A 22,028-nucleotide genomic window follows, 5' to 3' on the forward strand; every position below is an offset into this window, starting at 1 on the left:
CCTGCGCGCTCCAGCCCACCAGTTCGCCCCAGCTGCCGCCAAGAGCTCTGCCGATCTGTTCCACCTGCGCGCGCCACCACCATCCCTTCAAGTCCACGAAGCCCACAGCCCACGGCCTGCAGTCAAGCGCGTGCAACCTCAGCCTGCGCCGCCAAAGCCAGGGCCAAATCTTCACTCGCGCGGCCTTCTCCCTTTCCCTGCCTCCCCTCGCGGTCACCACCAACTCCATTGCCGCACGTCGCCACCTGTCATCAATTGACAGGTGGAGGTATTGTTTGCCCTTCCCCCTTCGCAATTTCTAGAAACTAATTGCTAGAATTGATTCGCAATTGGGATAATTTTCTTGATTTATCATCTGCTGATTTATTTGGGGTTTCTCCTGCACATTTTGGGGTTGGTTTTCTGTGAGGGCGTTTCGAGCAGTTAAGTTCATTGGGTAATTTATGCGGAATCAGTTTGGACGGAATTAAGTTTGATTGTTGCTATCTGTGGGGGTGTTTTCTGCTATTTATTGAATTGATGGGCTGACTTGTTGTTGTGCTTGACTACGTTGGGACCCTAATTGCTTAGTGCCTATAATTGATGCTTTGTTGAGACGTTTGTCTCAACCTTGGGTGCCTACAGTGTGCATTTTGATTGGTTGGGTTTGTTATTGAATTTAATTTTTTCCCTGTGACTCACCAGTGGTACTGGTTGAGATCTTTTACCCATTGTTATTGCTGCTGTTGCTGGCCGTTTGATTTCATCCCTTCTTGTATATGCACCAGTGGTACTGGTCGCGGTGATTGCTTGAAATTCTTGAAATTTGATCAAATAATGTTCGGTTGTTGCTAGAATTTAAATTGGGTCATTGGCTGTCAATTTGAAACCAGTTGTTGAGATCTTGGCTGAATTTGTGTCCAATTGGTGCAATTTGTTATTTTAATTAGCACTAGCACCACTCTTAGTTGTTCGGTTTGTTGTTTTGGTGCATTGTTGGGAGCTGTGTTCTGGTATTGTGGGGTACCTACATCTTTGGAGCAGTTGTTGCACTTTGGACGGCCTTAATTCTGAATTTGACTACATGGGGTCCTTAAGTACTAATTGATTGCATTTGCTATAAGTGTTGGGGTCTGATTTAATCTGTGGGTGATTGAATTGTGCATTTTGTTCATGGGGTTGGCTTTTCAATTCTTATTGCTTTGAATTTCCTGTTTCCATTATTTGTTGGCCATTGTTCTCTCTTGTCAAGTGGAGTGATCTTTAGAACCAATGGTGAGGCCATGGTCATCTTCTAGGTCTAGGACACCTAGAACCTCACATGGCGCAGAATTTGGTAGCATCTATGCACCATGCAGGTCTTGCTCCTCAGTTCCCGCCCGATCCGCCCCTATTTTGACGACTTCAGGGAAGTTCCGTTGCCCTTCGCCTTGCTATTACTATTTATTTATCACATTGAGGGCAATGAGTGAATTAGGTGTGGGGGGGGATCGTTGTGGTGCTAGTATTTTTGTTTTTAGTTTCTAGGGGCTTTTCCTTTATTTTTAGTTAGTTTTTGCCTATCTTTCATTTATTTTCTTTTCTTTTTCTTTCTAGTGATTAGTTTCATATGAATACCAAGTTTTGATGCCGGATTGTTGTCTCTAATTCTACTATTGCCCAATTTGTTAATAAAAAGGTATCAAGTTGATGTGGTTGAGTTTAGGAACATCTCTTTGGTGAATATCAATAATTGCTTAACTTTTCCAATTTTTGGTTAACTTTTCTAGGGGAATGATTGTTGGCATTTTTCATGTGAATTGGTCCATTTATTAATTTTAGTTCTCTATGTCTGGAAATTTGAGGCTGGCTGCTGTTAATCTTGTGTTGCTTTTAGATATCGTGCTATATGGTTGTAAATAAGAGTTGACTGTACTCCGCTAGTAGTTACTATTGAGTAACCGGGGATCTTCACCTAAAGTGTTGATTTTCGCGTCAAAAGATAGTAATTGCTATGAGTGCGTGGTCCCGTAGCAATTAGAGCTGAGTAACCGGGCTCCTCCATCTATCAAATGTTGGAGTTCGCGTCAAAAGGCTCTAAGGGCTATAGACTAAGTCTTTTGTTACTCAAAAAAAAAAAATGAAAAAAATGAAAAAAAATAAAGATTGTGTTAGTATGTGAATAAGTCAGCTTGCCGGTTTGTGATCTTAATGTCGAGATTTTGGTTAATAGTTGGACCATTTGCTGATAAATGTGAGCAACCATTCCTTTTTCTTAGATTAGTTTGCTTTAAATTGGAGAAGTTGGTGGTTGAGAAGCTAACCGGAGTGGATTTTTCTTGGATCTTAACTGTGATGCTTGATATATGTTTTTCTGGGTATCTTGGCAATATGATAGTTAGAGCAATAGCCATTGTCAAAATTTTGGTGTTCAATTGCTGTTCTTATGCTTGAGGGCAAGCATGATTTAGGTGTGGGGGGAATTGATAGGGTGTTAATTGTTAGCAATTTTATTGTTAATTTTCCTTTTTATCCTTGCCAAATATTGTTTTAATTATTAATATTTACTTATATTTGGTATTGGACCCAATTTCAGGGATTGAAGCAGAAAACTACAAAAAAGGAGGGACTTTTGGAGATAATTGAGACTTCAAATAAGCCACAGACTTGGCCCACATGGTGATATACGCGGACTGCATTTCTTCTGCTAATTGGGAGTGTCTTGAGTACTTAAGAGTCCTAAGAGCAATGAAAGACGAAAAAGAGGAGGAGACATCAAGAGGCCTTGCCTTTTGTACTTTGATTTGGAATCTGCGGCGGGGACCACAGAAAAGCATTAGTCATTGGACTTTGGAAGGAAAGAAACGTAGGAAGCTTTGAGAGTTGTTTTTGTTCCTTATTTGTGGGGACCACTGGATGGATAGCTGGGGTCATCTTCCTTTTGGCTATAAAAAGACAATTGTAAGAAAGGCTACAGGGACAGTTTTTAGCATAGTTTTAGTTTTCTTTTCTTAGCTCTTTCGCATGGTTGTTCTCCATTAATGGAGGACTAACCTCTTAATTCTAGTCAAGGGGACAACTGAAGACTTGGTTCAACAATTACTGTGAGATCTAATTTATTTTAATTGCTTCCTTAATTTATTGGTATTTATATGTTTCCTGCTTTTAACTGCTATAACTCGTGTGAGTGATTGAATAGATGCGCAATATTTAATTATTCACATAGGCTATTTTGCTAAATAGGGATAATTGAATCCGTAATTGTTCGTTATCTCTATCTTAGTAGCAACTGGCGTAATTGGGTTTATGTCAGGGGAGCATACGATCTAGTTTAAATAAACCCTCGTAGCGTGTTTGTTAGTTAGGATTGGGCCTTTCTAATTATTAATGCAATCTAGAAATTAAATCCTACGGTCGTACCTAGGATTGTTTTTGGGTTAGAGAAATAGCTAACGGTCGTACCTTAGCTATCGAGAAATTAAGGAAGGGTTGGTTGTTTATCGCGTGCATGACAACTATAACTAATCTATTAATAAATGTGGAATTATCTGTGAATCAATGATCAGTGCCTGAACCATTTCTGAAGTGTACCCTTGGTTAGAGTTTTCCCCAATCATTTCTTTTAATTAATTATTTTCTGCAGTTAATTTATTTAGTTAGCATTTAATCCAAAACGCCCCCATACTTTGGACTCTAGAAGAAACAAATTATCCCCAGTCCCTGTGGATTCGACCCTACTCACCGCTATATACAAAATCTGTATTTTTCTCGAGTAGGTATTTATTATTGTACAGGTTCGGCACCTGTCAAAAGCTTCTTGAGAAGCATTCAAATGTAATATTCTAAGGGTATACATTTTAAAATTTTTATTGGATTGATATTTTTGACAATGATAATTAGCATGCATTGCACAAATGACAATTATAAAAAATTTAATTTTGAATTCATATTTGATAATGGATATACTGTCAGTTTATGTAAAATTTACTTATTTTTAATTAGTTCAAAAAGTAACACAAATTCATAAATAGTTTTGGTATCACCATATGCAAATGTTTATGGTATCATCTAATTGGGAAGTTCTGCGAAATTTTTTTTTTTTCGATGAATAGTATTTAGATGATTTTAGAAATTTAAATTATTGAACGATGTGGTAAGAGTTTATTGAATTATTATAATGACTAGAGTATAATATTAAAAGAGATGGTAAAATTTACCTAAATTATATTGTCAAAAATTACAAAAATAACAATAACAATTCATTGTTACAATCTCGATACATAAGGTCTGTATCAGTATGGGGAGAAAGATGAATTGGATAGTTCTGACGGAGGAAGTATAAGTGAGAGATGTTATATTCGAGTTCTCCTACTTACTTACACACAAAAAAAAAGAGTCGTGTATTAGTAAATGAAATTATATTAATCTGGCCATTTATTTTGAGCCACTAAGAAAATTGAATGTGATTTGCATATTCCAATTTTCCCATCCTAAGTTGTATAAGAAAAACAATATAATTGTAGTATATTGTTAATCAATACCAAAAATCAGCACTCATTACCATTCCTTTTTTTCTTTTCTCCTTTGGGTGAATGCTATATTGCTTTAATATGTTCGTGTCGATCCTTGGAAGCACAGACAAAACTTGGAGCATAACCTTTGAACCAGCAAACAAGCAAGAATCTGACAGTTTCAACCATAAAACTGATAATCGCAGATTAAAAAAACTGAAATTCTTGCGAACGTTGTTTGGATAAGAATTTATTTGGATGATTTATTTGATCCAGTTACTGTAGCACTTTTTGTGATGTGGTGTATGTAAGATAAAAAGATGATTGAAAATTGTGTATATGATACAAGCAAAACAAAATCTGAAATTTTTATTCCAAATTCTTGTTGTCCAAACAACTATTGGGTTTCAAAAAATTTGAACGTTCCGGTTCCAAGCTTGAATAGTATAGTGTTTCGCTTGCCTTCGACATTTTTGCAGCCCTGATACAAAACGCAAATTCACAGCATTCATCCACTGGATGTTGGCAACACAATCCATGGTACAAAGCTTCATAAACTCACAAATGAGAATTTCATCAAGGGAAAATCAGAAACTTGATAAGGAATATGCAAGTTCTGTAAAGATGGCTTAATTAAGAACTCAGCGAATTGTTTTGACATCAATTCTTGACTACTGTCAGAAACCTGTTATCATCAGAAAGTCTTTTCAACTATAAAGCAGAAAAAGGAGAAATCCCCAAGTTCACAAGCTAATAAAGCTTGATGACACTAAGAATATTTCCACAGACAAAAATAATAAAACAACGAAATCACAAAACAAAAACAGGCCTGCAAGATTCCCGTAATTGGCAATATCCATCCTCCAAGCGTTCTGCCACTGTTACCTGAAGAGCAACACGAGCATATATGTCGACCTGGTCCCCAATGCATGTAAGAGCATGCTAGGGAGAGCAATTAAACGCAAGCACGAGTCTCCATGAATTGATAGACTTTCCTCCGGTCATAAGAACTACCCCTCCAGCCACGATCAGTATCCTTCGGCTCTTCTTCTTCAAGCTTCAAAAGAGTCATATCCTCAATGTCGTACAAAATCACCTCACCCTCCTCCGGAGATAATACAAGCATCGGTTTTTCTTCTGTCCCATCCCAGAGAAGACGAGAAATACAAAATGGAGGATAAAACCGATTCAAGACTTCATCCTTCGATGAGGGACACAGACTTTGTAGTAGAGCAAGGTCTACACGATACTTGAATACCCATTGAGAACAGTCCCTTGCCAGCTCAAGAATGTCGAGCAGTGGCGCTTGAGAGACAACAACCTCCATGAGGTACAAACTGCCGCCAGATTCTCCAAATTCCCAAAGCATCCCCGGTATTCGAGGTATAGGAGACCTTGTGAAGTTGAGGCACTGTTTATCTAGATCAAAGCACAAAATACGGCTTGAATCACCTATCCAATAAAGATCACCATTCCATAAAACCCCATTATTGAAAGACGTCCAAGACCACGTGCCTGAAGAAGAGATGTCCTCAGTGTCCCTCCAAATCCTAGTTTCAGATGAATACACGGAAAATCTATATCTACACATATGTGGGTAATTAGCTTCCATCCACACACACACAAGTTTGTAATGATCAGATTTTAAAGGATCAAACACAATATTCAGAGCCTGAAAACACCGGCTTCCACGATCTAGATATAAAGATTTCAAACGGGGAATAAGCCTATACCCACAAGTAGTAGGGTTGTACACAACAAAGTAGTGTGGTCCAAATCCATACTCATGTTCAGTCTTAAACACCAGAGCTAATAACCCATTGCAATAATGTAAACCCTCTGGCTCTGGATTCAAATTGAGATTCTCGCACAAGTCGGGAACTGTGTCACCCTTTGAACGTGCATACTTTTGTTGGTGGATGGAGATGAAATTAAGCCTGTCACCCACGAGGAGGAAGAAAACCAATGTTCCAGAGGCAACAACAGAACGGAGACGCCTGAAGTCTGGGCTGCATATGGTTGAAAGCCACTGCTTGGACACGGACCGGAAACGATGGAGGGATTTTCTGGGTAAGTAAAGTAAAATCTGTATTAAGAGGTCTCCATTGTTGCCTATAACATTTGCTGCTGCTGATGCTGATGCTGATGAATAGGAGGAGAAAGAGGAGGTTTCATCATCATCTGAGGCTTTGTTTTTGAGGGTTTGATTTGGTTTTCCGCTTTCAAATTTTGATGTTTTGGCAGTTGACTTGGCAGTTGCAGAGAAGCCGCCGGAGATTTTTGTGGGATCTTTTAGGCCTGAAGATTTCATCGTGACCGGCTGGGAAAGATGGAAATTTCGTAGGTTGGTTTTGTAAGGAGATCGCTGTTGGGCTGGTTGTGTTGCATGCATCAACAATCTCCTCCTACTCACGCTAAACCCTACCTTACCCTATTTGTACTTGCAGGTTGCAATTTCAAAAGCCTTGCTTAACAAAAGAAAACACCCTAAACTTATCTGCTTTTGTTGCTAAACTCCAGCATCAAGATGTTGCTAAATTCTAGGGATCAATATGTTTATCTCAAAATTAAAATTTAGATAAGTAAATCTTATACATAGTAACAGTTTATTCATTAATCATTGGATTCATGACAAATGTACGAAAGTTAAATTTCAAATTTAAATCTTACATAATTATCATTTATCACTATGAGTATATGCATAATTGCATAAAAGTGTATATACATTGTCAGAATAGTAAAAATTAATCTAAGATTAATCCTTCAGATATTATTAGTTGATAAGTTAAGCATAGAACAGTGGTAAAGAAGTAAAAAGTCTTTATCTAAAAATATTAGCCAATTAGACGTGTCATATACTCTCAAGTCTTCCTTTTCTTCCTTCTAACATTCCTTCGAAAAATAGTAAAAAGCAGTATAGAATTTCATTGGACTGAAAGTGCATTGATATGAATTAGGCCTTCAAAAAATAATAATAAAACATTATCCATTAGCCACACCATTCAACTCTTATCTACCATCTAACATTTGATCCCCAAAATAAATGATTTGAACGTCTATTAAAAATTATTGTCTTGAAACTATAGAGAAGAGCACTAAACTAGGAATAACAATAATTGAAAGAAGACAAAAGTTCATGTAAGGCTAATAGATTTTAAGTAAGGAACATGGCCAGGGATTAAATCTTTCCCAGATCCAAAGCTTGATGGCACCCCTCACTTTAACTTTCACAATCAGAACAATCATCTAACCAAAACCATAAATTTAGAGCCATAGTGTCTGGCATATAAATTGCAAGCTTCATTTCATTCTCAATCAAACCAACCTACAACTTTAACTGCAATTGAGAATTACATTTATCCTAGCCAAACTAAGTGATACTTCCGCACCCCAAAAAAATTCCAGTGTAGCTAAATAGAAGTAAACCAAGCCATTTTTTTTTCTGATGAGTGAAAGATTTTGAATGCAGAACCTCTGAATTATAATTTCTCCCATTTATACTTTCTTTTACCGTATCATCCAACTCAACCCTCCCCAAGTCAAGCGACTTAACTATCCAACCATAAGCCAGCATCGTTCTCTGTTGGTAGGCATGGATCCACTAACCAAAGTTATCCCTCTAGCCATCACCAGTACCCACTGGTGCTACTTTAGCAAGCTCCTTTTCAACCATATCATTGATATCAAACAAAATTATTACATACTAAACAACCAAATTTCATGAGTTTGACTTAGCTTGAATCCTGTTTAGGTTTGGTTGTAATTATCAAGCCAAACTTAAAGATCAAGTCTTAAGCTTATTAGGTATACCAAAATTGTATTCAACTTCCCTTTGTCCGTCTAGGCCCTACATTTTAAACCAAAAAAAAAAAAAGAGATAAGTTTAGAAATCTCCCCTGAGGTTTCTAACTATTTCACTGGTCTCCCTCCAGGTTTTCAAAATTACACTAACCTCCCTTAAGGTTAATTATCTTGTAAAATTTAAGTCCAATCAATAATTAAAAGTGATATTAGGGGAGAGAAGATAATATGATTCCATCAATACCCACATTTACTACATTATTTAATTAATTTAATATCAACTCACACATTAAAGAAAAACATTAAAATTTGTCATTTATCATTAGGGATCAGATCACATATAGTATCAAAAAATAGTGTATCATTCTATATTTTTCACTTAATATAAGATCCAAATAACTCTTTTAAGTTACACACCCATTGTCAAACATGGTGAACAATAAATAATCAAAAAATTAGCAACCAAAATATTATAGAAAACAAACTTTAACATCATAAATATTCTTGTCAACATATTAAGGTTAGTTGCTGAGATTTTTATGGTTAAAGTTCACTTTTTGTAATATTTTGGTTACAAATTTTTTTGATTATTTGTTGCTGATCATGTTTGATAATGAGTTTATAACTAAAAAGAGCAATTTGAATCTTACATTAAGTGAAATATATAAAATGATATACTATTTTTGATGCTTTATGTGAATTAATTCTCGATGATAAACAACAAATTCTAGAGTTTTCTTTTAATGTTTAGGCAGGTATTAGATTTATTAAACAATTTAGTAGATGCGAGACAATGATGGAATCATATTATCTTCTCTTTCATAATATTACTTTTTTAATTATTGATTGGACCTAAATGTTATAAGATAATAAATCTCATGAGAGGTTGGTATAATTTTCAGAATTTGAAGGGAGGCTAGTGAAATAGTCAGAAACCTCGAAAACATGAGGTTTCTGAAATTATCCCAAAAAAGTACCAAGCACCAACCCCAACTAGCCACTAGATTCGTGTAAAAGAAATTAACAACTGATAAAGATTTCCAAATCGGAAATTAAAAATTTGCAAAAACTAAAATCAGAACATCAATTAGGGATGGGGATATGCAAATTGCAATGCAAAGGCACATCACCAAAGAATTTGGAAAATTGAGGTTATGGGTTGACTTTTCATCAAAAAGCTTGTGAGGATTTTAACTAGAGTCCATGGAGAAATCAGAAGCCTCGGCTTTTTCTCATCATTCTCACGAAAACAAGTTATACAAAATCTGCATCGACCATCACCAAACGGACCAGAAACTTCATCCACCACTGAAGGATACGAAGTTGTAACAGGAGTGAGGTCTGTTTGACACTTCAAAACCCATTCAGAATAGTCCCCTTTCAACTCAAAAATGTCGAACAACAGCGCTTGTGGGCAATTGACCTCAATAAGATACAAACAGCTTCAAGACACTCCAAAGTACCAAATATCCGACTCACTATGATGCATACGAGGAGAAGGCACTGTTAAGTTAAGGCATTCTTTATCTAAATCAAAGCATAAAGTCTCCCTCCTACCACTTACCCAATGAAGATCACCATTACACAACATTCCATTCATGAAATAAATATACACAAAGTCCCTCCCATTTATGGCCTTAGTGTCCTTCCAAGTCCCAGTTTCAGATGAATATATAGAGAATCCATATCTCCTTAAAGGGGTTCGACTCATGTCATTCCTTGGCATGTAACGTTCTGACCATACACAGACAACTTTGTAGCCATCAGATTCTATGGGATGAAACACAATGTTCAGAGCCACAAAGCAACGTTCCCTTTCCAATAGATTGATCCTTGGAATATGCCTCTGCTGACTGCTAGTAGGGTTATACACAAGAAAGTCTTTGTGACCATCATCTTTTGATTGAAACACAAGAACTAATAACCCATTGCAATAATGAAATCCTGAAACTGCCCATCTTGAAAGGAAATGAAATTGCTCAAGTTGGAAACTGTGGTACCCACTGAACTTGCATTTTCTTGGTGGAAGGAAATGAAATTAAGCCTGTCCCCCGCTTGTGGTGGATGAAAACAAAGGCTCCAGAGTCTGCAGCAGTGCCAGAGGAGGAAGTTGTCTTTGTGGTGGTGGGATAAAATCGAGAATGCCATTGCTTGGAGACGGGTTGAAATCGAATGAGGGATTTTGGGGCTAAGTGAAGTAAAAGATGCTTTAAGATTTCCTCGTTGTTGCCTATAATAATTGCTGCAAAATGATTAAGAGGAGCAGAAGGAGAATCAGAAGGTTCCATGACTTGGCGTTTCAAGGCTGAGTTATTTATTTTGGGCAATTGGCTAGTTTGTTGCTGCAGCAGAGTAGCTGGGGTTCTGGCTTTTGCTTATTGGTTTTGGAGCTGAAAAATTCATCAAAACCTTAAAAAGTGAAAAAGAAAAAAAGAAAACTGCAAAACAGAAACTAAGAAATAAAGAGTTAACAAAATTTGAAGATTTAGTGGGCGTACCTCCTCTGATCATTTGACATATGAGGCCACACAGATCAAGAAAATATGGAACTTCATACCTAAATCCAGAGAATTAAAAGAAGCGAGTGTGACTACTATTTCCACAACAGCAATGTAGTCAAAGGAAGAAGTGCAAGCAAAGTAATGAATACAAGAAAAAGTAGATGGTCCCTTTGATGAACATTGCCATGCAGATGGTCCATGTGACATTGCAGGTGGATGGTCCATGATCATCCACGAATATTAACAAGAATGGTGGTGGGTTTAAATAAGGAATAGCCCACCACTATTATTTGTGATCCATGCTTAATGTTAGTACATGACACAGCATTGTCATGCAACATGTATGGTGTATCTAATAGTTTTCACTATGTAAACTCCCTACCACATTTTCCACCGACAGGTTGTAGAATGTAAATCCAAGAAGCAAATGGGCAAAAAGTTCAATTGAGGGTAAGATAGAAATGTTAGTCCAACCCTGATGGAGGCAAAAGTACCCCCAAAAGGGTGCCCTGTATTACACACACTCTTATTTCTGCAACCTTGATTTTACCATCATTTGCTGTCTCTCTATATGGGGAGAAAAATATGTTGCTTATCTTATTTGATCAACCATAATGTACTTTATGAGCTAATCAGGGTCTATGTGTAATGAATTTCAGAAAAAGAAAAAACAAAAATACAGTGTCTACCTCAGAAGTTCGAGGAAGTTGAGCGAGCAAAAATGCATTTAACCAACAATACATTTCCATGGTTTCTTTGGAAAGCCATTGAAAGCTGTCTGGTGCACAATGAATAAACATGCCGAATTGATGATATTTAGATTAACCAAAAATGCTACAAATAACATAAAACTTAAAAGAAAAAATGCTGATATACTTGAATATGTTTGTATTACCAAGCCTGAGACACAAGACCAAGCTGTTAATACAGCGCAAGCACTGTAAAAATTGGAGAATGTATGCAAAACTCAATTGCATTATATGGTTCTGAGTTTTCCTAGCATTTAATGTTTCCTACATTCTGACAAACACAAAATTTGAATAACTACACGAGACATTTCAATTACACCAGCTTAAATCATGAAGCATCACAAACCATAAAATATGCTCCTAATTAAACAACCAGATCTTGACCGGGCTAGATTAGGTCTTGTTTGAGTTTGGCTCGAATCATGAAGCCAAACTTGAAGATCAAGATGTAAGCTCAATAGGAAATCAAACCTAGTGTGAACAACAGACTTATTCAACTGCCTTGCCAACCTAGTTATCAAACAGAAAATAAAGAGTACTAATCCACTGCATTTCTGCAAAAAGATCCAGGGGAAAAGATTTTCAAAAAGATAAGTCAAAAACATCAGTAAGGAATATGCAACTTACAAATGCAAAGGTACATCAACAAAAAATTTCAAAAAACTGTCTTGATATTAAGGGTCTGCTTGATAAAACTGAATCTTAATTCTGAAATCTGAATACTCAGACAATTAATGCGCTGAATTTTAGGATTTAGAAATTTATGCCACAAAATCTTGTTGGCTAAAGACAGCTTGAGAAGTCATACAAAATACGGTACTTGTGGCTATCAAGTTCAAGCTGATATTCAAAGCTTTTTGACCAACTCTGCATCATTTGCTAAGGGGGATTGCTTGATAGGAAATAATTAAATTAATTTTTTATTAGAGTGAAAACAACCCCTGATGCAGTTTTCACAAAACTATAATATAAATCAAATGATTCAGTGCGAATACATTACAAAAAGAAGGCATCAATTAAACAAAGTACTTACTTTGAGCAAAAAAGGACCATGAATCTGTGAGACTCAATAAATGAGTTGTTGGAGATAAAGAAAAGTCAGACGGAGAAAAGAAGCAAGAAGATCAGTGATGATGACAAGTAGAGAGGAAAGAGACATTAGGCAGAAGAAGAAAGAGGCAATGATGAAAAGGAATAGGAGAGGCGTTAAATAGATAGAATTTAGATGGAGAAGGAGTCTGAACGTGCTTAACAGAGCGACTTTAGATATGGTTTTTGCGGTTGTTAAAAGTATTCTGTTGAAACGTATAGATGATCTCACAAGGACGCTAATCACGGATGCGTTTTGCTTAACATCTGGACACGTAACTTTTGTATCTTATACATTTTCTGAGGCAAATTATTAGTGTGTAGTACATATTACAGGTGAACATGATCAATTAAACAAACTTCAATGAATAAATACCAATGACAAAATCAGTTTGCTTTCAAACCTATGGTCCAGAATAGTTCAAGCAGATTCCAAACTTGAAGATGCCACAGTTGTGCTAGAACTGTTTAGCATTCAATATTTTAGCAGTAAACTAAAAATCTCTCATCTCAATAGTTCACAACAGGCAAACAATCATGTGAAATCATAGTTAGGAATTGATTATAATCTATGTAGGTGCCATAATTGTTGCCCAAATCACTAGGGGAAACCTTTGAACTCTTTGTAATGCATAGTAGCAAATCTTTAGCTAGCCTATTTTCCCAGTTATCTATAGCTGAAACATGTTTCCAAAGTAGTCTTCTCAATTATATAGAAGGAAAGAACAATCCTTTATTGCGCATTAAAATATGACTTGAGGCATGTAAACAATAATTTCCACAGTCAAGAAATGAAATCACAAAGCAAAATTTCAGCAAGCTACAAGACTCACGTAATTGAAAATATTCATATATCCAAGCATTTTGCAACCATAACTTAAATAACACATTTACTGTCTTAAACAATATCACAAAAAATTCCAAACTTACAATGTAATGATACCGTTGAATATTCAACCAGGAGGATATTATTTAGTACATCAAGGCAGCCCCTTGATACATATAATAGCATGTTATAGATAACAATCAAACACTAGCAAGAGTCTCCACAAACCGGCAAGCATCTGTCCAGTGATAAGAGTTACATTTCCACTCATGATCAACATCCACAGGCCCTACTTCAACAAGCTCCTTAAAAACCATATCCTTGATCTCATATAAAATTACCTTACCCAGCGGAGCAATCACAAGTCTCGGTTTCCTTTCTTTCTCATCCTCAACCAAGCAAGGTATACAAAATCTACATTGATCTTCATCAAATGAAATAAGGCCTTCGTCCACCATTGAAGGATATAAAATTGAAAGAGGATTGAGGTCTATATGATACTTCAAAACCCATTCAGAATGGTCCCTTTTCATCTCAAAAATGTCAAAGAATAGCCGTTGTGGGTCATTAACCTCAATAAGATACAAACAGCCTCCAGACACTCCAAAGTACCAAATATCCCACTTACTGTAATGCATATGAAGAAAAAAAATTGTCAAGGCATTCTTTGTCTGGATCAACACAGAGGGTCCCTCCATCCACTTAGCCATTGAAGATCACCATCACACAGCACTCCATTCACAAAATAAATATACATCAAATCCTTCCCAGGGATTTCGGGGTTAAGTAAGTAAAAGACATTTTAAGATTTCTTCATTGTTGCCTATAACACTCGCTGCTGCAAAATGATGAACAGGAGGAGAAGGAGAAGGGTCCATGACCTGGAGCTCCGAGGATGAGTTTTGATTTTCCGGCAATTGACTGGGCTGCTGCAGCAGCAAAGAAGTTGGGTTTCCGGCTGCTGCTTTTGGCTTTTTTTGGTCTCAAGAACCCATCCAAAACCTAAAGAACAGAGGAAAAAATGAAAAACAGAAATTAGGAAACAAAAGAGTTGTCAGAAGGTGAAGAATCAGTGGCTTACCTCCTGTGCTTATTTGGTTTCTGAAGATACAAATGTGACAAGAATATGGTACTTCTTACCTGAAACCAGCAGAGAACAGGTAAAGGGTAGATGCAATTACAGAGACAAGAAGTACTCCACTCAAGTGTGGAGTGTACACTAGACTGCACATTGATGGCGGCAAGTACCGTACCTTGTTTGGACCCTGATTTTCCATGAAAATTTTTTTAGATTTTTGTTAACACTTTTTTAATTTACGTATATCAAATCTCTACCGCATATTACTTTACAAAGACTTTTGAAAATTGCAATCCACATGGGAGAGCCCGTTCGGATTGCATTTTTTGAATGGTTTTTGAAGAAAACTTAAGAGCCCGTTTGGATTGTATTTTCTGCATAGTTTTTGAAGAAAATTTTAGCTTTAGATTTGTTATTTCTGTGACATGTTTGATGATATTTTTTGCATTATCTAAATAAAGAAAATTCATCTTAAGATTTGTTGTTTCTATGACGTGTGATGATATATATAATTTTTTTCGCGTATAAAATGATGATTTCTATCCAAAATAATTAATGAAGTCGATAGTGTTGTTCAAATTAGAAAGGTATTCTAGTTCAATTTCGGGTTTAATTTCATTAGATACTTAAGCATACAGACTAATTGGGTTTAAGAGACCTATTATCTATAATAATGGGTAGATTTTACATTTTGGTAAAGAGTATTTGGTGTTATATAAGACAATTAAAGAATTTCCCTACATTTACATAATGTTGGTTTGTCTAACTTTTGGTTTGAAGAGAGTTCATTTAATGTCCTGTCTCTAAGCCAAAAAAAAAAAAAATCTGTTTTGAATATTTTGTAGTGCTTATAAAACTATGCAGCCATTGAGTCTTGTAGCTAAGATGGTATATTTTAGTAATGCCATTAACTATTCAGAGAAGGTTATGGTGTTAACAGGAAACAGAGTTCATGTAATCTATTCTGTTGATGATGTTTTAGGCTTTAGGAAATCAGAATTTTGGACTACTCTGCTTCTGGGGCTGCAGCTTCTACAAGACATATGGGTAATTCAAGAGACACATCAAATCCCATCACATAAAAACCACTCATCAACTTCAAAACATGGCAGCCCCCAAGCGGGTAGTTCGCTGGTTGGCTCTCTAAGTTCTACTTGGAGGTCACCGTTTCGATTCTTGCTTGTCCATCGTGTGGTGCATCTTTGGGGCGAACTTTGCACCACCGCAGGGGATTAGTCTGGTGTAAGTCAGGATACCCTTATGTCAACCAAAAAAAAAAAAAAACCTTCAAAACAGGGCATCACCAACTTCTGTTGAGCATTGTCAATGGGGATTGAAAAATTACCTCAGTAATAAAATTTCAGTTGTCATCCTTTCAAATGAGAGTTAAAAAATGAAAACTCAGGAAAAGGCAAAAGCAGACTTGCTAGTCAAAAGCAGCACAAAGTAATTGCTGCTTCAAGTGACAAATATATCCTGGACACAGTAATGCCCTGATGCACTATGAGCATTGTCAATGAGGAGCCCAATCATGAATGGTTTTTCCATAAAAACATGTGAATAGCTACTTTTGAGTAACTTGTATTGCATGCCAATAAAATCATCGAACCCAACTTCTATCAATGAAGCTATTTGTGATTGAGGCAGTTCGCTCATCAGGCCACAATCAAGTTTAACTTCAACCTATTCCTGACTCAAATACATTATATGTGTATATTACAGGTTTAAAGGTAATCCATTTGGCCACCAAACTAGAAGTGAACCCTGTTATCAGCCCAAAGCAGGTGAAAAGTAAGGTGAAAACTTGATGGCAATTGATGAAAAACTACTGAGGTAGCATAGAATAGAAGGGGCTGTGGCACAGCAGGCTGAAATGCATGAACTGTGGCAAAATCTCACATTCAAGAGATTCTTATCCATTTTGGAAAAGCAAAAGATGAATCCATGTAAACAAATTCTTGCAAGACTCACAAGCAACAATTCCTACGATTTGCATCCTCATGAACAATTAGAAATATTCCAGCCGAATCCGGATTAATCTCACTGAAGGTGGAAATATCGAGTGCTCAAAGCAAAAAGAAAATTTATAAAGGAACATATTTGTTGTATATTTATTTCAAAGCATATATTATTTTATCTTATAAGCCATAGTTGTAACTATTTATAATTCAAAGGATCATATTGATTAAGGTAAAATATAAAAAAAACCCCCTTATAATTTGGGATTTGGCCATGATACCTCCTCATTATTTAAAAACCCTCCCAGATAACCCCTTTATGTTTTAAAATTATTTGGAAATTGGATGAAAATCATCCCAATTAACGGAGAGAATTGTAATGTCCATGCTACCCTCTTTATTTTTTTCATTTCTGCCTTTTATTTTCATTTTTATAAAAATAAGCATTTTGTGGTTTACCAAAGCTTAAGCGGCCAAAATCATGTTCTTAAAATTTGTATGGTTTAACAAAAAACTTTATAGGTCAAAATAAATTTTAATAAAAATATCATCTTCCCCTAAATCCTGATTTCACAACTTCACGTGCAGTCCCGGATGCAAAATTTTCCACGAAAAATATACAAGTTAGGCACGTCAAGTATAGCTCAAGCCTACCACTTTAACACCAAACAATGCAGTATACATCGCTTAGACCATGGAGGCACCATCACACCCATCAATTGCCTCTCCCCAAAGCCCGAAGAAAGCCATGCATCAGCATCACTACTAGTCTTCCGCAGCCAAGGATCTACATTTTTTTTTTCCTTTTTGCCAAATGGAAACTGATAGTCCACAAAGCATCACAAATAATTTGTTCTAACTTGAGAACATTCTTACACACCCCACAGTATACTTGAGAACAGTCTTGCCGTTCTTCATCACCGGAGCCACCCTATTGCTAATACTCTCACGAGTCTTCTTGGTTTTTCTGGTGGTGACTATTTTGGATGAATTGACGAATGGAAGGCTGGCTGGCATTGAGAAAGAGAGATCAGAGGTGGAAGACAAGCACCCACCCCTCCCCTCCCTCCTCTCCCCCTCTTCCCTCTCCTCCCCTCCCCCTCTCCCTCTCCTATTCGCCGGCTGAGGGAGGGGGAGGAGGAAAAAGGGGGGGGGGGGGAAGGAGAGGGGGAGAGGAGAAGGGAGGAAGGAAGAGGGGGAGGGTGGTGGCGCTAGAGGAGGGGGAAGAGAATGAGGGGGGTGGCAGATGACGGGAGGTGGTGGTGGAAGGGGTAGGGTGGCAGGGGTGGAGGGAGAGGGAAGTGGTGGGAGTGATGGATGAAGGAAGGAGATGATGGAAGAAATAAAAATGAAGAATAAAAAAGGAAGCTAATCATGGATACTTGTAGGTAAGTAGGTTCATGCTTCTGGTTCAAAGACATACATCCTGGACATAAAGCACTTTGTGCAGTGCAGAAACATGTAACTGATCTCAAAAGGAGGCTAATCATGGATACTTTTTCCTTAAGATCCGGACACCTCTCCTTAGTATCTAGTACATATTCAATGTGAACATGATCAATAAAACAAACTTCAATGAACTAAGTGGATATTGGCATTCAGGAATATGGCAAATTACACTAACCTCTACCTAGATTCATTAGTTAAAAAGACCTCTCTTTTTGTTATTCCAGTTACAACTACTCCCTATGCTCACGTTAGCAGAGAATTTATTCACAACATAACACTGGGGATGCAACTACTCAGAATATGTATGGGTTTGGAACAACTTGTGTGAAGATACAACAAATAATTGGGTTGAAGGAAATAATCAAACATCTGGTTTAAGAAACTAGTGAAGAATAACTTACAGCTTCTAGTTTGATATGCCTTATGGACACGCATACCTTCAGCATAAATCTGATACATACAGGTGATGCCAGAAGGAGCCTAACCATGAATATGCTTTCCCGAAAATCATGAAAACACCCACTAATAAGAAATGGAATTCCACTTGAGCTTATCATCCACATTCAGCTGCACTCGCCGAATTATTGAAACAAAGGTAGTTTCTTTTAAAGCTAGAATTATAAGAACCTCAACCAGCTTAACTCAAGTACATTAAAGGTGAACATTACATGTTTAAATGTAAAATGTCTGTCAAAATCTAAAAATGTATCAAGGAATTGGTCTACAATATGATGATAAGCTAAAAACTTCACTGAGATCATTAATAAACTACTAGAGTGAAATATTTTCTGCCTAAATTGAATGGAGAAAACCCTCTCAAATCCTTGTGATGTAGAAAAAATTTATAATTGTAAGGTATCTATAGCTAGAATCCAGTTGAAAAATTTTTCCACGAAAAGAAGAAGCATAACAGTTGAATCTCACAAGAAGGCCACAAGATCCATTCAAATCATTTTATTGATTCTTAGAGTACTTTTGAACCATACTTACTGCTATCCAATTTATGAAAACTAGCATGTGTAACTAAATTTCCTTAAATTATTATCTCAAACAGGTGAATTATAAGGTTAAAGCTGCAGGAGGAAATCATCAAGAAGCTAGTAAGATGCAATACTTGTTGCCACGCTAACAGACTTTCTATGTATTCTAAACCATCCAGCGCTACACATGCTTTCAAAAATGTATTTTCAATTATCAGGAAGCAAAAGAAGAACTTTAATAGAAAACCAGATAAAGCTAGAGGGCACCTATTCCAAAATTTTGGCAATCAGAGGAATAATAAATATAACAATGAAATTACAACTAAAACATCTGGGAATTAAGCTGCAAGACTAATTTAGTTCACAAAATTCATCCTTAAAGCATTCCACAACTATTCCAAGTTTACATTAATCCATAATAAACACCACCATTTAAAACCAAGTAATGGTTCCATACTGTTAAAAGTGTTCAAGTGGTAGGCAGGCAAAAAGAAAGTACATAACGCTACTTAGTAGTTAGTACATGCAGGAACGTTTGAGAAACAAGTCAAACATAGGCCAGCGTCTTCATAAAAGGGTAGGCATCCTTCCACTGATAAATGTAATCTCTACAGCCATCATCAGTATCTGTTGGCCCTACTTCAGCGAGCACCTTAACGACCGTGTCATTGATGTCATACAAAATTACTTTGCCTGGAAGAGATATCACTAGCCTCGCCTTCTTTTCATTCTCATCCTCAACAAAATAAGTTAACCAAAATCTACATAGCCAATCATCAGAGTGATCGAACTCTTCATCCACCATTGAGGGGTATAAAATAGTTAGAGGAGCAAGATTAAGATGGTACTTCAGAACCCACTCAGAACATCCACTTGCCAACTCAAAAATATCAAACAACATTTCTCCAGGGTTGTTAATATCAATAAAGTACATACATCCACCAGACTCACCAAAGTACCAAATTTCAGAGTGCTCCATTGAGACAGGAGGAGAAGGCAATGTGAAGTTAGCGTCTTCTTTATCTAAATCAAAACAAACGATAGCCTTCCAATGAGTAATCCAATGAAGACAGCCATTCCATAACACACCGTTCCTGAAATGCGTAGGTGAATGAGCATAATCTATCTCAAAAATGTCCCCACTGTCCCTCCAAGTCCCAGTTTCTGATTCATATATAGAGAATCCATAATTAACATTCATGATTCTCATCGTGGGGGGTCCCAACCAAACACACACCAATTTATAGTGATCAGATTTTAAAGGATCAAATGCAATATTCAGAGCCACAAAGGGATGCCTATCTTCCAAAAGATTGAGCTGTGGGATAAGCCTATGCTGACTAGTTGTGGGGTTGTACACAGCAAATTCTCGACTACCATGGCTCAATTTTAACACAACAGCTACTAACCCATTACAAGAATGTAAATCCGTAATTTCACCATCAGTAAAGAAATTACTACTTAAGTGGGAGATGGCAGTTTCCATTGAACTTGCATACTCGTCGGAGAAAGAGATGAATTTGAGCTCCGGGCAGCTCCGCCATATTTTGCGGAACAAAATGAGGGCTCGAGTGTTGCTGCTGCCACAGTAGAGACGGCGGAAAGAGGGGTTGGAAATGATCGAGAGCCATCCTCTGGAGACACATTGGAAGCGGATGAGGGATTTTAGAGGTAAACAAAGTAAAATTTGTGTCAAGAGATCTTCATTGTGGGCTACGACGATCCCTGCTGCTGATATATGAGAGCAATCTTGAGGTGGGTTTTTGAGGGTGTTTGAGGAATCAGGTGAGAGGCTGAATCTTGATTTACCAGCAAGCGGCCAAGCAGTAGAGGAGCGGAGGAGGGTTTCTTCGGCTTCAAATAGGTGCCCAGTCAACGGGTCTGTGGCGGGAGAACCGCCGTCGTCGGGAAACATTGCTCCAAATTTCTGTTTCTATTATTGTGTAAAGGCAGAATTGGGGATTTTGATTTAGAAACCAGTACATCTAATGGGTTTTGGCATATACTAGAAGCATTCAAATGTAATATTCTAAGTATAAATTTTTAAAATTTTTAACGGATTAATTTTTTTCACGTTGATAGTTAGTGTGCTTTAGATGAATAACAATTATAAAAATTTTAATTTTGAAATTCAATCTATGTAAAATTTAAATTTAAAATTTAATTTTGATAATGTATAAACTATCAGTTTCTATAAAATTTACTCAATTTTAATTACTTCAAAAAGCGACTTAAATTCATAAATAGTTTCGATTGTGCATGTGCAAATGTTTATAGTAGTATCATATAAGTGGGGAGTTCTGCAATACTTTTTTTTTTACTGATGAATTGTATTTAGATGACTTTAAAAATTTAAATTATTGAACGCTGTGGTAAGAGTTTATTGAATTACAATTATGATAAAATATAATATTAAAAGAAATGATATAATTAACCTAAATTATGTCGTCAAAAGATATGAAATAACATTCATTGTTACAATCTCATACATGAGATGAGGTGTGTATTAGTAAATGGAGTTATATTAATCCCGACATTTTTTTTGAGCCAATAAGAAAATTAACTTGGATACTAATAATACTTCTGGAAGCTTCTTAAAAGTCATATCCGTGTCGTACAAAATCACCTCACCCAATAGTACAGGCAACGAGAGGTAATACAAGCGTTGGTTTTTCTTCTATTGTCCCATCCCAAAGAAGTACAGAAGTGGCTATAAAACGGATTTGGGGCAGGGACGGTCATCAGTATGACCGTCCTTGCACGGTGATCTTGGCCCTCAAAATTTTGTGCGGCTGAGATTACACCATGTAACTCGATTTTCGCGCTAAGTGTGGGACCCATCACTATCTGTTGTGAAAATATATCCTGTAAAAAAAAAGATACACGATGTACAAAAAAAGTTACATGGTGTTGATAATGACCAAAATTGGCAGGGACGGTTGCAGGACGGTTGCACCTGCAACCGTCCGTGCCCCGAGTCCCTATAAAACCGATTGAAGTGGCTCAGTGACCACCTACTTAGGTGAGGATTCAAATCTCATCTGTAACAAAAAAAATTTAAAAATTGTAACACTCCCTTGATTTAGTTGGGTCTGTATATCTCAACTGGCACGAATTACCTATCCAAT

General features: G+C 36.8%; 2 protein-coding genes and 1 long non-coding RNA gene across 3 annotated transcripts; all 3 read right to left on the reverse strand.

The window, feature by feature from the left end:
- Window positions 1-5,424: 5,424 nt before the first annotated feature.
- LOC113774379 (F-box protein At5g07610-like) lies at window positions 5,425-6,780 on the reverse strand. Its single transcript, XM_027318923.1, has one exon. The coding sequence runs from the start codon at window positions 6,778-6,780 to the stop codon at window positions 5,425-5,427; it is 1,356 nt and encodes a 451-aa protein (XP_027174724.1).
- A 2,475-nt stretch (window positions 6,781-9,255) lies between these two features.
- On the reverse strand, window positions 9,256-12,717 carry LOC113773085. Its single transcript, XR_003468746.1, has 3 exons — window positions 12,554-12,717; window positions 10,769-10,827; window positions 9,256-10,660 (listed from the first exon to the last, which is right to left on the reverse strand). It is a non-coding gene; the product is annotated as an uncharacterized LOC113773085 (long non-coding RNA).
- Window positions 12,718-19,255: 6,538 nt separating this feature from the next.
- LOC113775377 (F-box protein At5g07610-like) lies at window positions 19,256-20,836 on the reverse strand. Its single transcript, XM_027320220.1, has one exon. The coding sequence runs from the start codon at window positions 20,813-20,815 to the stop codon at window positions 19,448-19,450; it is 1,368 nt and encodes a 455-aa protein (XP_027176021.1). The 5' UTR covers window positions 20,816-20,836; the 3' UTR covers window positions 19,256-19,447.
- Between the last annotated feature and the right edge of the window lie 1,192 nt (window positions 20,837-22,028).

The sequence above is a fragment of the Coffea eugenioides genome, chromosome 6, assembly GCF_003713205.1.
Source record: "Coffea eugenioides isolate CCC68of chromosome 6, Ceug_1.0, whole genome shotgun sequence".
NCBI classification, from domain to species: Eukaryota; Viridiplantae; Streptophyta; class Magnoliopsida; order Gentianales; family Rubiaceae; genus Coffea; species Coffea eugenioides.

Excerpts from the sequence above, each read along its gene's own strand:
- LOC113774379 (XM_027318923.1), bottom strand. The coding sequence starts at position 6,780 with ATGAAATCTTCAGGCCTAAAAGATCCCACAAAAATCTCCGGCGGCTTC.
- LOC113775377 (XM_027320220.1), bottom strand. The coding sequence starts at position 20,815 with ATGTTTCCCGACGACGGCGGTTCTCCCGCCACAGACCCGTTGACTGGG.